The 17157-nt window shown below is 34.5% G+C and overlaps 1 protein-coding gene across 1 annotated transcript in view; it reads left to right on the forward strand.

Annotated features, from left to right (window-relative positions):
- The first annotated feature begins 177 nt into the window (after positions 1-177).
- LOC110024720 (calcium sensing receptor, chloroplastic) overlaps positions 178-17157 on the forward strand; it is a 30495-nt gene continuing 13515 nt past the window's right edge. The window contains exons 1-2 of the mRNA XM_020724847.1: positions 178-484; positions 1028-1273. Of these exons, the coding sequence (XP_020580506.1) occupies positions 275-484; positions 1028-1273 (456 nt within the window). The 5' untranslated portion in view covers positions 178-274. The remainder of the gene's footprint in view (positions 485-1027; positions 1274-17157) is intronic.

Here is a 17157-nt window from a genome sequence, read left to right on the forward strand (position 1 = left end):
CGAAGACAATTTTTTCACACCGCACCTATCTAGGTGTGGCAGATAGGCGCGGGGTAGCCACCACATCTAGCTTATCATGAGACTATTTTTAAACAATTTATTAGTAGATTATTCAATAACAATCATTTTCACTCAGCTAATCCGCAGTTAATACTTTTGTTCATGTCTTCCAAAGAATACTAATAAAACTACTCTCGAATACGATCGGAAAGAAACTCTCCAAACCCACTGTGCATTAGCTGCCACTGGCGATAGAAAAAGAAGAGACAGAGAAATGGCCATGGTGGTCAGAGCGGCGGGAGTGAGCAGACCCCCGTGTCTTCCCAAATCTGCTCTCAAACCGAAGCCTCGCAACACTCCATTTATGCTCTCTCCTTCGCCTGCTGCGCTCTCTCTTCTGGTCCTCTTCGCCCAGCCCCATACCTCCTTTGAAGCCAAGGCCTTCTCCTTGCCTAAAGAAGACATCGTTTCTTCTCTCACCAAGGTACTGTAACTCAATTCTCTTTCATAAATTTCTGAATTATTATCTGCTTGCTTCATTGGCTGATTCCTTAAAAAATATTTGTTGTTGCCATTATCGTTTCACTAGTGAGAAGACGCCACGCCCTATTTTGCAAATCATGAGCTTACTGCCTGTGCGTCAGTTCCCGTATCACATTTTGGTTTCATTTTTTTTTTTTTTGCGTATTTTAACATATTGGGAATCTCCCAGTTTTTGTTTCTTTTAGCATCATCATTGGCTTTATCAGAACTATTCGGGGATTCATAAACTTTATATTCGTAAGAGTGGTTTTTGTTTGTGTAAACATCCTATGGCTGAATAAGGCGTTATAGTTGGCTAAAAAACTTTGATTCTGTCGAAAATGGCTTAGTGAGTTTATTGCATACTTTATTGTATTGTTTACTGATAATTGAAGTTCTATCTTAAGTGTGGATCTATTAGGGAATGCATCATTTTTTTAAGTGCTCAACTTTGGTATTATTTTAATACAGTAATTGTTCTCTGACTAAACCGCTATTGTTTAAGGTGGAAGAGACAATTGATCAAGCAGCAGAAGTGGGCTCAAAAGCCTTGGAATTTTCCAGAGAAATATTTAAGGGAGTGATTGATGCTGTTAAGCCAGCAGTGGATGCAGCATTGCCGGTGCTTAAGAGTGCTGGAGAGGAAGCAGTGAAGATTACAGCTCCTATTGTTTCTGATGCTTCCAAGCAAGCAATAGAGGCTCTTGAAGGTGTTGGTGTTGATCCCAGTCCTGTACTCTCCGCTGTGAAGGTTCTTTCTGCAGAGTTCATTTTGTTTATAAATGTTTATCCTTTTCATTGACTAATATATGGATTCAAATATGTTAATTTCCTTGTTTTATCTCTTATTAGCTATTTTGTAGTTTTAATTTGGATAAATATCTTCTTTTAGAAGTTGTTCATGATTTTTTTTTGTGACACCCATCCAGGCGATACAACGTGAATGACTTCAATTTCTGGAAAATACCCTTTAAATGCTGAATTGCTAAATTCCAGATTTTTCCTGTTTGATCTTAACAAAACCTTAGACTTGAAGGAAAATCATATAAGATGGTGAAGAAACCTATAATTCTTTATGGTGCAAATGTTGGCATGGGAAGAGCATAAAATTAATTGTTGCTGAGATGAGAATGCTCTGGCGGATGAGTGGCTTTACACTTAGAGATAAAATGAGAAGCGGATATGTCCGTGAAAGGGGTGGAGTAGCTCCAGTGACAGAAAAGATTAGGAGAGTGACCTTAGATGGTTTGGTTTTGTTAAATGTTAACCATATGATGACACATAGAGATAAAATGAGAAGCGGATATGTCCGTGAAAGGGGTGGAGTAGCTCCAGTGACAGAAAAGATTAGAGAGAGTGACCTTAGATGGTTTGGTTTTGTTAAATGTTGACCATATGATGACCTTGACCTATCAAGGGAGTAGATGTTTAAAATTTAAATTATGTTATGAATTATAGAGGTAGACCTAAAAAGGCTAGGGTATGTTGTATAAAAATGATCTTAATTTATTAGAATTAAATGAAAATATGCCATTCAATAGGACACAATGGAGAAAAATGATTCATGTAGCCGACCAATTTAGTGGGACAAATGGTTGTTGTTGTTGTTGTAGTTGTTGACCTTGACAATACCTGTGCATACTATGAACCAAATACAAAATTATTTCTGTTTCCTAGGCTCGGTATTCTTGCCTACAAAAAATGGCTTTAATGATATGCAATTGCTTTATGTTTAGTCTCCATGGTAATTTTGATATTAGTGAGTTTAGTTTTTCTGGGTTGTGAAAAAGCTATTGTCTTTTTTTTTTGTTTTGGAAAATCTTTATAAATATCCTTTCCAATGTTATTCCCTTTCTGTGATGGCTCATAGCATCAAAATCGATATTTTGGCTATCAATATTAATTTTCCTCCATCTTGTCCAATTGATGATGTTGAATGACAATGTTTCGGGATGTGAACTTGAATTGAACGTCAAGGATTGCTAAATTATGTTAGAATTATCAATATTTTTACTCTTCCATTTTGTCCAGTTGAATGATGGTGCAAAACAATAATGGTTAGGGTTGTGTAATTTGATTTGAAGATTTTTTCCTGGAACTGAGCTTGGTTATTGCCAACAATTAGACTAATGAGCCTGGCTTGAATCAAATGAAGCTAGTTTGAAATCATATCTAATTGTATATAAATATGGAAGTATGGATGGATGGATGCATACTAGCATATATGGAAGTATGTATGGATGGATGAATGCATTCATATCTAGATGTAGAGGATGGATGGATGTTTGGATGTATTTATGAATGTTTCATAATGGTATGGATGGATCTATGTTATATGTGTGTTTGTATTTTTAACAAGGTACATAACTTTGAACAAAGCTTTTCCTAAATTATTTTCACTACTGAATCTACAAAGAGTTGTCGCCTCCTGAACAATACAGTCTAATATAATATATCAATCTATCAATTAAAAAAAAATATTAACATGCTTGTCTAGATACGAAATCATTCCATGTTATCTTGTCAGTCTTCATTATTAATCATTTATTGTTATAAAACTATCGTATTCTTTATCATTTATGAAGGATTATCTCTTATTGTTTATCGGTTATAGGGCACCAATTGTAATATCTGTCTTGACCATTCTATCGTCTCTTATATATTACCTTATCTCACATGAGTGGTATCATTTATTGATTGTGCACATATTTATGGCTCATTAATTCTTCCTTACTATTTTTTAAAAGTTCGTCAAATTACTCTCCTGCAAGGTATGTTTTTATTTGCTAAACTGTAGATATTTACATGATATTCATAGCCAAGTATAATATCATGCTGTCATCACCACCACCATCATCATCAGCGTTATTCAAAGTATTTAGGGTCTGCTTTATGAATCCTTTTTTTCACTTATTCTTGTTGAGTGATTTCTGAGGTATTAAACTTATCATTCAAGACTCATTTTGCAGAAAATTTGTACATGTAACAATTTGTCTACTCTTCTGTTCTAATCATTTGACTCTAATTTAATTAGCTCGTTTTGATGGTGGTTTTTTTAAAAAAAATTATTTATTGTATGTGTCTGAACAACCTACGGATATTTTGAATAATGTTAACTGCAATAGATGCCACTCAATTAGTCTTTTATTAAAATCATTATTTAATTTTCTTTTGTAGATTTGCTACACTTTCATCTTGACAATCTTATTTCTTTCGCGCTCTGTTAGATATTTTTTTTTATTACCCAGTATTTTGATCCATGCAACATCTTCTGCATAAGACAGCCTATGAAATTTACCTATTTGTCTCTATGAGTGTCTCTTCTTTGATGATGTATTTATGCCTTAATACACATTAAATTAATTCCCATAATATTTGATCATATGCCTATGTGAAGATTATTTATTTGCTGTACATGTGCTTCTCCTTTGATTTCTTAACACATACACAAAAGAACTGTTATAATGTATTTATCTTGTATAAAATTAAATTAGTTCTTTGAAATTATTTAATTTTTTTAAGTCCATGCTCAATTATTTTATAATATAGTTAATTGTATGGCTCATAAGCTTGAATTCTCTATAATTAGTACACTCTATAATTTTGTTTCTAAACGTTAGTACTAAAATGGTGTTCCATTCATTTGGTATCCTTTCTCTTTTTAAGTTCTATTGAATGGACGTGTTACTCAATATGTATCTTGATTGGAATTAAAGTCTTACGTATATGTATTTGCTAATTCTTACTCACTTTTTTGATAAATCTATCATCTCCAACCTTATAGTTTTTATTAATATCTTTAAAAAATAATTTATTCCTTAAAACGCTCATTCAATAATTTTCCCTAGTATTTTTTGTGGATTTCTGTATTTTTTTAAAGATTTATCCTTTATTTCTCAATTATTATGTTTGTAGTTCTTTACTTATATATTAATTGTATATTTGGAAGTTTAATTATCGGAATTATGTTTGCCCTAGAGTTTACTCTCCATATAATGGGAGGAATTGTAATTTAAAGATTAAGAAATAAGAGAATCTTCTCTGTCACATTTTTCTTCATGGTATCAGAGACCAAACTCTAATTTCAGCTGCTGTCCTACTTCCAGTTCGAATGCTTCAGCCGCTGGGCCGAGCGCTTCTGCCATTGGGTTCGAAAGTATCTGCAGCTACCTTTCCTTGGTTCGAACACCTGTCACTGCCCCTACCTGATTGTCTTAGGTTGGCGATCAGATTGTTCGAACGAATTTGCTGCTACCTTCCCTTGGTTCGAATGCCTCTATTGTGTTCGTCATTTAGTTGTCAGATCGGCTAGTCGAGTGTGAAGCCCTGCATCCACACATCTACAGCCCTTTCACCGACCTCTGATGCTGTCTTTGCGGCAGCCCTCACTTGTCGATCATCCACAACTGTCTTTTCTCCGCCGATTGCCCGCTGGCCTTTCGTTGAGTCTTTCCTGTAGTCGCTATTTTTTTCCTACATACCATTTGTCTAACTAGCATCTACTAGATTTTTTTATGCAATTTGTCTGACAAGCATATGCTAGATTTTTTTATGAAAAAACTTGCACAGGTTCTATGAAAAAGTATGGATCTTACGGAATGAATATGTCTTACTCTATCTCGGAGGTTAGTTTTGACTCAAAGGCTAGGAATTTTGTCCAACTAACCCTTACAATCTCTACTTTTATCACAAATCATAAACTCAATGACCATAACTTCCTTCAATGATTCCAATTTGTGTTTGTACCTTTGTGAAAAGGGAAGATAAAGCTCTTATTGGAGATGACAATTCATGAGCTCACTTATTCTAACCATCGCTCATTGCTATATGGTCATGCCTTGGCTGATTAATTCTATGATCATATATGTTAGAGAAATTTTTTTACTTTACAGGACATCGCATGAGATTTGGGAAGCAGCTCGTGGGACTTACTGGGTACAAAAAAACAATGCAAAATTGTTTGAGATTGAGACAAAACTACATGAGCTAAGTGTACTCAATACTTTAACACACTCTCTAGATACTGGTTACAGTTAGATTTATGAGCTAAGTGTACTCAATACGTTAACACACTCTCTAGATACTGGTTACAGTTAGATTTATATGATACATATGCATGGAAGTGTCCTTAAGATGTCATAATGTATAAATTAATTGTGGAGAAGAAAAGGATGATCAAGTTCTTATTTGGTCTAAATAAAAATTTAGATGAGGTCAGAGGAAGAATCATGGGGATGAAGACTCTCCCTACCACTAGTGAAGCCTTTGCTAAAGTTCAAAGAGTAGAAAGTAGAAAGAAGCTCATGATGGCAAAATGTGTGGATTTATCTAGCACTGAAAGTCTTCCTTCAACTCTTCTAATGAGTCAAAGATAAAGAAAAATCGTCTCTGGTTTGAACATTGCAAGAAACCTGATTACACAAAGGCAAGTGTTGGAAACTACATAGAAAACTTGTAGAATGGAAATTGAGGCAAGGGAGGAAAGTCCTTCACTGTAAGGGCTATGGGCTACCTCTTCTAAAGGGTCAGCCAAACCTAGTCCCTTCACTAAGGAACAAATAGAGGGGTTAAAGAAATTGTTTTCGAGCATAACCAAGGAGCCTATCAGCTTAATGATACATCAAGGTATAATGTCCACCTACTATCTCACTAATAATGGAAGATTTCGGCTTTGGATAATACATTCTGATGCTTCTGATCACATGAATGGGGGTATTTAGGCTCTTACCAACTACCAAAAGTTCACCCACTCCACATTTGTTAGACTTTTACCGATAGATCTCACTCTAAGATTATTGAGAAAGGAGAAGTAAAAGTCTCTAAAGATATTCAATTATCTTCTATGTAATATGTTCCTTAGTTAGATTGCAACTTACTTTCAATCAGCAAGATTACTCCTGACTTGAACCACGCTACTAAGTTTCATTTTAAATCTTGTGAATTTCATGTGGTAGATTTGGGGAAGGTGATCGACATTGTTGAATTGCATCAAGGCTATATAGTCGCTCAAGGAAAATTATTTTCTCAATACACATCTTCTTTATCATCTTATTCTCATGTTCTTGAGTCTATTGTTTTTGAGTATACTGAGAGTCAAATACTATTATGATATTATCGTTTGGGTCATCCCAATTTTAATTATGTTGCAAAGTTATATTCTTATCATTTTCTAAATAAAAAAGCAAAAGTTCCATCAGTGTGAAAACTATTAATTGGCTAAACATATTCATCATGACTATCATTTGTTTTAGTACAAACCTTCACATCCCTTTTTGGTCATCCATAGTGATATGTGGGAACAATTAAATTGAAAGCCATCAATGGGTCTTCTTTGTTGATGACCACACTAGAACTAGTTGGATATTCTCCACGAATGAAAATTCTGAAACCGAACGAATTTTTCAATTCTTCCATAAAATGATTTCCACTCAATTCCAATGTAAAGTTTAGATTATCAAAATTGATAATAGCAAGTAATATTTTAACTCAATCCTTGGATCATATATTGCAAAAAAATGGTATCATCTATGTGAGTTCCTGATTTGAAATTCCTCAACAAAATGAGATATTCAAGAGTAAGAATATACATCATCTTGATGTATCTAGGTCTATAATACTCATCACAATGTCCCCAAAATTTTCTGCTGAGATTCCGTGTTCACAACAACCTACCTCATTAATAGCATGCTAAGTAGTGTTTTTGGATTCAAAGCCCTTTTTGATATTATGATGGAAAAATATCCTTAAGTCAGAGCCTTCTCATCCAATCATTCTCTAAAAAGTATTTGTTTGTGTATCTTTTGCTCACATTCACCCACCAAACCACACAAAACTTAAGCCAGAATCCATCAAATGTAACGTTCCTTAGTATGTTTCTAACAAAAAGTGATACAAGTGCTATTCTCCCATTAAAAAAAAAAATAAAAAAAATGAAAAACTATAACTCAATGAATGTTACATTTTCTAAAAATCCATCATATTATTCCAAATATGATATTCAGTAGGAGAGTCCAGGTGAATATCAGATTTGAGACTTGACTTTGAACACCCACAATGACCTAGAGTCATCACAACCTATTCTGCTTCCCTACACTACTACGGATACCCACACTGGCATATCACAATTTATTCTTCTTCCATCTAACCATCCTATTTCCCAAGTTCCTCCAGTTGACAACATTCAACCAGATATTAAAAACAAAGAATCTTTTGTGTATACTAGAAAGAAATTTACTAAGCAGGATAAAGACAATGTGCAACAACAATATTTTTCACAACCAAACCTGAATTCATCCATCTCTAGTTTCCAACGGAAGTGTAATCCGACAGAGAAGATAGAGAAATGTGCACAAATTATTTCATCAAGAAGTATGTTGCTTATGGGAAGTTATCGTCAACTTACAAAACTTTTATATATAATCTTGAGAGTGTGCAGATACCCAAGTCGATTGACGAAGCACTTCAACCAGAATTGATAATGACAGTTAAAAGAAGTGATCCAATCACTTAAACTAAATGACGTGTGAATCCTTACAAAGCTTCCTCCAAATAAAGACTAGTTGGATGCAAATAAATGTTCCATGTCAAGTGTAGAGTAGATTTGAGCATTGAGAGGTTCTAGGTTAGGTTGGCGCCAAAGGTTTCACTCAGTCTTATGGGATAGAATATCAAGAGACAATTACTCCAGTGATCAAATTAAACACTGTAAGTGTCATTCTCTCATTGTCATTGAATAAAGAGTGAGAATTACATCAATTTGATATCAATAACATGTTTTTGAATAGAGACCTGGAATAAGAAATGTTTATGAAAGTTGCCGTAAGACTAGAAGATGACTCAAATAAACACCAGGTTTGTAAAATAAAGTCACTTTATGATCTCAAACAATCGTCAAGGGTTTGGTTTGATAAGTTTGCTAATACTATGAAATCTAATGAGTGCATTCAATGTCAATCAAATCATACATCATAGAGAGTTAATAAAATAATACTCATTGTCTATGTTGATGGTTTTATTTTGAATGGTGACAAAGAGATTGAAATGACTAAGGATGCTTTTGCTACTAAATTCGAAATTAAGGATTTTGGAGCGATGAGATTTTTTGGGTATGGAAGTGGCCATGTCCAAGATGGGTATTGTGATATCCTAAAGGAAGTTATGTCCTAAACTTATTAAATGAAACACGAATGCTAGGGTGCAAACTTTTTGAGACTCTTATGGATTTCAACAAAATATTATAGTCGGGAGGGGGGGGGGGGGACCTTAGTGGAACAAGGGAAGGTAGATATTAGAAATTGTTGGGTAAGCTTATCTGCTCACACATTAGACTTGCCATCGTTTACTCTTTGGCATAGTGAGTCAACACATGAACAATCCAAATGAAGAACTTTTAGAGATGGTTCATAGAATATAAGATTTCTTAAGAAGACCCCTAGCAAATGATTATTGTTTAAGAAATCTGACAACAGGGATGAAGAGATATACACTAATACTAGCTGGGTAGGAGAACTCACGGACAGAAGATCCACCTCTGGATATTATTCCCGTGCTTTGGAAAATCTTTTCACATGAAGGAACAATAAGCGAACAACGGTCTTTAGAATAAGTGCTCAATCTAAGTACCAAACACTTGTTTTCAGAATTTATGAAGGAATATTGATTCAAAGGGTAAAAAATGAGCTGGGATACTCTACTGTTAATCCCATAAAGATGTTCTGTGACAACTAAGTTGCTAGCAGTATTGCAAAGAATCTTATACATCATGACATGAACAAGCACATTGAAATTGATAGACATTTTATCTCCTAGAAGGTCAATAGAGGCGTTATTCACTTAATCTATATTCTGACTCGTCTTCAAGTTGTTGATGCCTTCACGAAATCTCTTCCTCAGGTAGCTTTACAGGTTTGAACGCCAAGCTAGGTCTCTACAACGTCTATTACCCAGCTTGAGGGGGAGTGTGAAATTCTTTGTTTCTTATTTAGATTTATCCTCATTTATTTCTCTATTATTATGTTTGTAGTTTTTTCCTTTGGTGTTTGTTGTGTCTTTGGTAAATTGTAATTGTAGGAGTTATGTTTGCCCTATAATGAGAGCTGTAATTTGAAGATTAAGGAATAAGAAAATTTTCCCTCTCATGTGTTCTATCATTTTTATCTTTTCTTAATTTCTTATCTATAATCATGCTCATATTAACTTTGCTTCTAATATATTTAACTCAAGGTTCTGAAATTCGGAACGAATATTAAACCGGTGGAGAGTGGGGTTCAAGGTTCAAAGGTCGAACTGGAGTTCAACTGGATGACATAACAAATGATATATTTTTTTAAGTATGACATAAATGATTGTAAATATTTGAAAAAATATATTATGAAATATAAATTAAACAACTTAATATTTAAATGAGTAATCTTTTTTTTCTTTGAGAGTGAAATTGTTATTTAAATACCTTAATATTTAAATGACTAATTTCTCTTAGTCTCAATCTTTTTTCCTTAATTGTAACTTATAAAATAAATAAATTTTTGTTTGGATTATAACTTATCATTATTGTTGAAAACATTAATATATTTACAAATAAAAAATTCTATCAAAGAACATGCTTATTTTTCAAATTAGAATTATATTTAGCATAAGCCAAATCGTTTAGCCTTTGATGTTCTAGATGATTCTTCTTTTTGTATAAATTTTTTAAAAACATATTTCAATTTATTTCACATCTAGTTGAAGAAGTTTGATTATGAATGCAAATTAGATCCAAACACCTTTTACCATTCTTCAGCATATTGTCAAATTTTGATAAATTTTAAAAAAAATACCCAAAATAAAAGCATAAAACTTGACTTACCATGTTGCATTTCTTTTAAAATGAGAAATTAGTTTTCAAAAGCTTTTTAAATTATCTCGATAAAGACTACCTTCATTCATTGCAAATTTAGGCTTACTTATATATTTTTATTATCAATAAGTTCAACTAAATCTTATATCATTTTAGGTTTTTGATAATAATTTTCTTGATCAATTGAAAATGTAGATTCAAAAAATATGCAGCTAAGTGGATACTTGGATAAAGTTGTTGATCCCATTTTCGCTTCTTTTTTTTTTTAGAATCCCACAGGAGATTTTATTAATAGTAAAAAAGATGCAAAATCTGCAAGAAAGTTCTACTAAACCCAAACAAAATCAAACATACATCAATTACAACTTAACACAACAAAATAAAACCTAAGAACCATCAAACCGGCAACAACCACAAATACAACTCAACTCAACAAACAATTAAAGATTATTAGAAATCATTCTGATATAAGGAGCATTTATGATATCACCATGAACAAGTAAAGCAAGATCTCTCGGCATAATGGTGCTCACCGAGATATTGCAAGAAGAACTCCAATTTTGTCTCCAAATTAGTCTGCCTAGGAACATAAGACCACAACACCCATGAGGAAGAACTAAGAGCAAAAATTTCTTTATCTGAACAATACTATTCCAAGGATAATCTAACTGTAAGGAGCAGAATTTCCACATCAGAATAGAATCAGTTTCAACCTTTATAATTTCTGTAGACAGCACCCACACCAGCTAAATCAGGTTTCCAACTTCCATCTATATTTACCTTAATAAAACCTTTCGTAGGTTTATTCCAAACAAACAAAGATGCTTTCAATTTATGAGACAAAGGAACAAACATATTAAACTTCTTGAAAAATTTAAGCATCAAATTGCTAGCCTTTTAAAATTCCCATATTTAAGACACTTATAAAAGGAACTAGTAAGCATATTAAAAGTAGTAGATGGAACAGGTGACTTAACATTATGTTTCAAATCATTCCTGGCCCACCAAATGAACCAGAAAACAATAATAGGGACTGTAGCATAAAAATCATCTCCCAAAATTTTACAATCAGCAATATAACCTACAATTGAATGACATAATCTTCTTTCCTTTCTTCTGCCAAAGAAACTGTAAACATAACTCCAGATAATGGTAGCAAAATTGCAAGATATAAAGATATGCTCCAAATTTTTCTCATGTAGTTTACAAAGAAGACAGCAAAGCAATTCTCAAACCTTTAAGTTTCAAGATGTCATCAGTAGGTAATAAGCAATGCATAACATCTTTGCTTAATAATTTTGATATAGATGACTTGTATAATCTTTTTTTATTCCTGGACTTGTCTTTAATTGATTTTCTAGCTCTGTGCAGGCCATCATAAACGTAATCAGAAGTTGACTGCTCATCTGAACCAACAACTCATAATAATTTCATTAGTGATTTTGATAGCATTTACATGATCAATCAATTACTCTAAATTAACTATCCAAAATGATAGAAATTACTTCTTTCTCTTTAGTGATATTTGCCAACTTTGAGTCACTGTAATATTTGCTAATATTAAATGCTTGTAAATCATTCTTATGTTTATGCACACTTTTTCATGTAATAGATGTTGTAGCAAAATGAGTAGCGCTACGATGCACTATTTCAGTTCACTCTAGCTCTTTTTTTTAACCGAAATAATACAAAAATATGATTATAAACCAATATTATTATCTTTAATGCACTTTACCAAGCTCCACCAAATGGCGCAGGTTACCTATATCTTCCTAAATCAAATGTAAGCAATATCCAACACAAGGAGATCAGTAAACTTTATCATATTTTTCTTGCAATAAATCTCATGCTTTTTGTAATTTGCTGCATTATCAGTCACAACTTGAACAACATTTCTAAACCTATCCACTCAGTCATATCCATTCAAAGACTTCAACAAATAAAGTGCTTAGAACAGCGGCGTTATTCTTTATGTAAGAAGTATCAACAGATCTTAAATGGGTTCCACGTGAACAATAAACTAAAAAATTTATTAATATTTTATTTTTAGTGCATTGTCAACTAATGTGCATCATATTTATTCCAACAACATCTTTCAGATTCAGCAAAAAACGTACATTCCTCTTTGCAATTCATCTTTAAAATAACTCTGATTTTATGATATGAATGTAATTGATAACTAGGATCAATTGCAGCTATTGCCTTAATAACTTTTTGAGCATACAAAGAATTCAAAAAATTGAAAAGAATGTATCTATACAAAAATCACGTAGCAATTGTCAAATTAATTTTTTGTATAACAATTTTAGATGCTAAAACACTTCTTAAAGATGCATGTGATCCAGGTTTAATTGCAGGAGCAAAATAATTATCAATGTCATTTATTTTTCTCTTTTCTTTATCTAAGGTTGTCATGTGCAATTGAATTTTGAGATTTAGATTAAGAATAACCTCTCTCTTCTTTTTTGATAATGATAGTTTCACCATATGGGTGTATATTTTCTCTGTCCCCTTGTGCTTCTTGTTTCCCCTGAGATAATATTTCATAATTTTCTTGCATTTGGTGGTGAATATCATGTGAAACTTTCTTGTACTGAATAATATTGCTTTTAACTCCAATGTTGTTTCGTTCTATTTATACCTTCAACTTTATATAAAATTACACAATGCAATCATTTACGCTTCTTATACCATCAAAATGTCTATATTCAGTAAAGTGATTTCTTGTTGGATCCATTTTCTCACAAACACTATGATAAGAAATGATTAGCTGACTTTCAGATGATTCCATTCTAAATATAACAGAGAAATGAATCAAATGATTGTTAATTAAGAAAATGCTTGCATTTTTGAAGATTTTAGTACTATTAAAAAAGTATTACTTGGCACACACTAAATCAGCAATCGTTTACCAAATGGTAAGATTAGCTTTTAATGCCACTTTTTTCACATAAATCGATAAAATCCTCAAGTAAATTTATGCTTATGGAATTCATCGCTCTTGATTTATCCTTGACATTGACAAGCCTTTACTATGATGCCATAATAGCCTTTTTGAAGCACACATACAATAATTTCTTAAGTGAACTCAATAATGTTGGTAAATTACACATTTGTTCCAAATTTCCCCACTCATAAAATACTATAATGCAAAGAGTGAAGTGGCATGTAGGGTTGTAAAAAAAGCTCGTTGTTTGTGAACAACTTGCCTTTGAGTCGTTTGTTTAGTAAAAGAGTCGAACACGAACAAATTTTTTAAGCTCGAATAATAAACGAGCTGAAAACGAACAACCCTCTGTTCGATCGTGTTTGGCTCGTTTTAGATTGAAAAAGGAAAACCATATATTTTCTTTATATAATAATATATTATCTATATTTATATGTAAGTTTAAATCACCACAACTCTTGTGGTCATGTGGTTCTGCATTTCTTATTGCATAGGATTAGTGTAGCTTCAAATCCAATGCCCATGCCTAACATTTATTTTTCTAAATAGTTTAAACGAGCCAATTGGAGCTGAACATGAGCTGAAAACGAACACGAACATTTTTTCGAGCCAAACACGAACACATATTCAGTTCGCTCAAGCTAGGCTCATTTACACCCCTACTCACATGAGAAAAATAAATTATAATATAGTATTTGAGTATTTTTAGATTCTAATAGATTCTAATATATATATTCGTCTCCCTCCACACTCGGCTCTGCTAGGTTTTCGCCTCATGGCGAAACCTAGCAACTGTTACGGCGAGCTATCGCATCTGTTCCTCTTCTCTATTCGTTGCGTCTTCTCCAACGTCCCTTCTTCTTCATCGCTATTTTGGAAAGTCGTCGCAGTCTTTCCTCCTTGTTGATGTCGTCTGCAAGGTCCACCGCTCTCCTTTCCTTCATCGTCGTCCCCTCTCATCTTCTTCCACGCCGCATTTTTTCTTTCGCAATCCTCGGTCTCGAGCAGAAACTGCCCTCTGTTTGAGCAGGTCATTGTTTCTCGTCTACAATCTTCGGGCTCGAGCTAAAAACGCAGGGGCTTCACAGTTTCTGCTCCAGCTCCTTGTTCTGAATTCAGATTTTGCTCTCTGCTTTGCTTGCTTGTTCTGAATTCAGATTTTGCTCTCTGCTTTGCTTTCTTCACTGTTCTTAACGCCGTATCTTCTTCTATTGGGGATGACTTCGTACAAATCATATGCTGCTGACCTTGCGGATGTCCGCGCCTCAGGTACACCTAAATCATGCTCTTTCTCTCATTGGTTTGAGTGGGCGGAGGACATCAAGAAACCCGATAGGAAAAATGGAAAGTCTGTTATCTTTTTTACAGAAGCTGAAGGTATTTAACTTGTTTCCTCCTATCGACTAAATTTGGTCGGAAAATTTTTGTATGACCATCTCAAAATGCAGCTAATTCGTAAGAAATTTGAGCTTATGCACGTTGTTGGGAAGTGAAAAATTAGACTGTTAGATGGAAGACACATTCGTATACAACTAAATAATGAAGAGAATTACACGCGATTATTTGCTAGAAGGATAATCTTGATTGATAACAGAGCAATGAAGATTCTGGAATGGTCTGTGGATTTTGACCTACAGACGAAACCACCATTCATTCCGGTTTGGATTCGCCTCCATAGTCTGAAATTTCATTATTTTACTCAAAAAGTGTTGTACTCTATTGCCTCAGCTTATGATAAACCACTCAAAACGAACATTCCTACTTTTAATCTTTCCCGTCCATCTAAAGCCAGAGTGCTTGTTGAAAGATATATCACTTCATTTGCTTCTGAGGAAATTTGGTTGGACACACAACATTAATATTGACAAAATGTAGTGTTTGAGCCTTTTCCTTCGTATTGTTTGAATTGTCATATGTTTGACCACTCCAGTTCTTAATGCCACCATCTATACTCCCACCTCAGACTAAAAAAGCACAGTGCTCGGCCAAAGACAGTGAATTCATCTCCTCCTGATCAGCTCCAAGTTATTGATACTATTGATCGTCAAAAGGATATCCCTGAAGACGTCACTATTCTCTCAGACAATATGACAACCATTCAGTCCCCACACAATGTTGTAGCTTCCCCGCTTTTGAAACCTCCTATCGTTGGGGAGAGAGAGATTCTTCATACCCCACCTGCCCTAGAACCTATCACCGATATCATAAGTGATAATATTTTTACTACTTCACTACCGCCTCATTAGGTCGAGAAAGCTGCTAATGACTCAGACTCATGGGGATCATAATGTGCAATAATCTACACCTGTTCGACCAACTTTGGAACAATCTATTGATCAGATGAGTCAATCATCGGATGAGGAATGAGAGGTCTACATATCTAGGAGGAAAAAGAAGAATGAAGACCTACTTGAGCTCATAAATCTGAGGAATGATAATTTGGTTACTTCGGGCAATGGTACTCACCTTACCAATTTGTTAGTCGGCTCACTTTCGAGATCTAGAGGCAGAGGGAGGACTAAAGTGGGACGTCCCTAGCACTTTTGCGCCTTTTGGTGGCTTTTTTATTTTTTATCTTTATGTATCTTTGCTTTATTTGAGATTTGTGTGTGTTGTATTGTGTGAGTTGGACTTTCTTTTAGACCCTCACATACAACATTTCTGTATCTTTTCCGCTTTAATATATTAGCCTTTAGGCTTTTTCAATATATATAAATTGATTCTACCGCTCGAAGGGAGAGGACCTCGCATTGTCGACTCTCGCTCCATACTGGCGTCTGTGTCGGCGTCGGCGTCGCGTCTCTTTTGCAGCTTCCTCCATTGCTCGCGTCTTCGTCTCGATACTGCTCGACATCTCAATCGCAGCTTCTGTTTGTTCGCAGCTCCCTTAGCTCGCGTTGTCTTTACTCAACGTTGCTTCCCTAGTCTGCGCCCGATAGATCCTCTGTCTGCTTTGCAGCCTCTGTCGCTCGCTGCTCCTTTAGCTCGCGTCATCTCTGTTCGACGCTGCCCCGCAATTTAACGCCCTCGCTTCCTTACAGCCCGTCAGATCGTTTCTTTCCTGACTGTGACCATCTTGTGAGGGAGATGACCTCGACGCTCCGTTCCTATGCAAATGCCCTTGTCGTCGACTTGCCCATTCTTGCTCGTGCCCCTCCAGGTTTAGAGCCTGCTTTTGCTATCAGTAAGTCCTGCAATGTTTAATAATCGTACCATGAGGCTCTTGAAGGTGGCGGTGATCACACTTTTATTTAAAAACTTGGGAAAAAATTGGAAGCCTGCACTTATTATCACTGAGGTTGAAACTAGTGCTCTAGCGCCCTCTTGGCGTTTTGCTCTAGTGGGAAAATTTTTTTATGGTCACCCAAAACTGGAGATCATTAGGAAAGACTTTGATGCTATGAAACTATTGGGCAGTTGGAACATTGGTCTACTAGACGGTCAACATATACTTATTTAGCTATCTCACGATGTCGATTACACTAGCATTTTCTTTTGAAAAGTTATCAAGATCGACAATCATTTTATGAAAATTCTGAAGTGGACTGTCGGTTTTGATAAAAAAGCGGAGTCCTCTATCATTCCAGTTTGGATAAAATTTATGGGGTTAAAATTACATTTGTTCAACATGGAAATTCTCAACTCTTTAGCAACTGCTTACGATGAGCCTCTCAAAGTGGATAGTTGACCGACTTTTTTTTTTGTAAATCGACAATTATAAGAATTTGATGACGCTACTAGAAGATTTAAATCCCTGGCAACGGCGCCAAAAACTTGGCCGACCTTTTTTCTTTTTGTAAATCGACAATGATAAGAATTTGATGACGCTACTAGAAGATTTAAATTTCAG

This window comes from Phalaenopsis equestris, unplaced genomic scaffold (assembly GCF_001263595.1).
Source record: "Phalaenopsis equestris unplaced genomic scaffold, ASM126359v1 Scaffold000271, whole genome shotgun sequence".
In the NCBI taxonomy this organism is placed as follows: domain Eukaryota; kingdom Viridiplantae; phylum Streptophyta; class Magnoliopsida; order Asparagales; family Orchidaceae; genus Phalaenopsis; species Phalaenopsis equestris.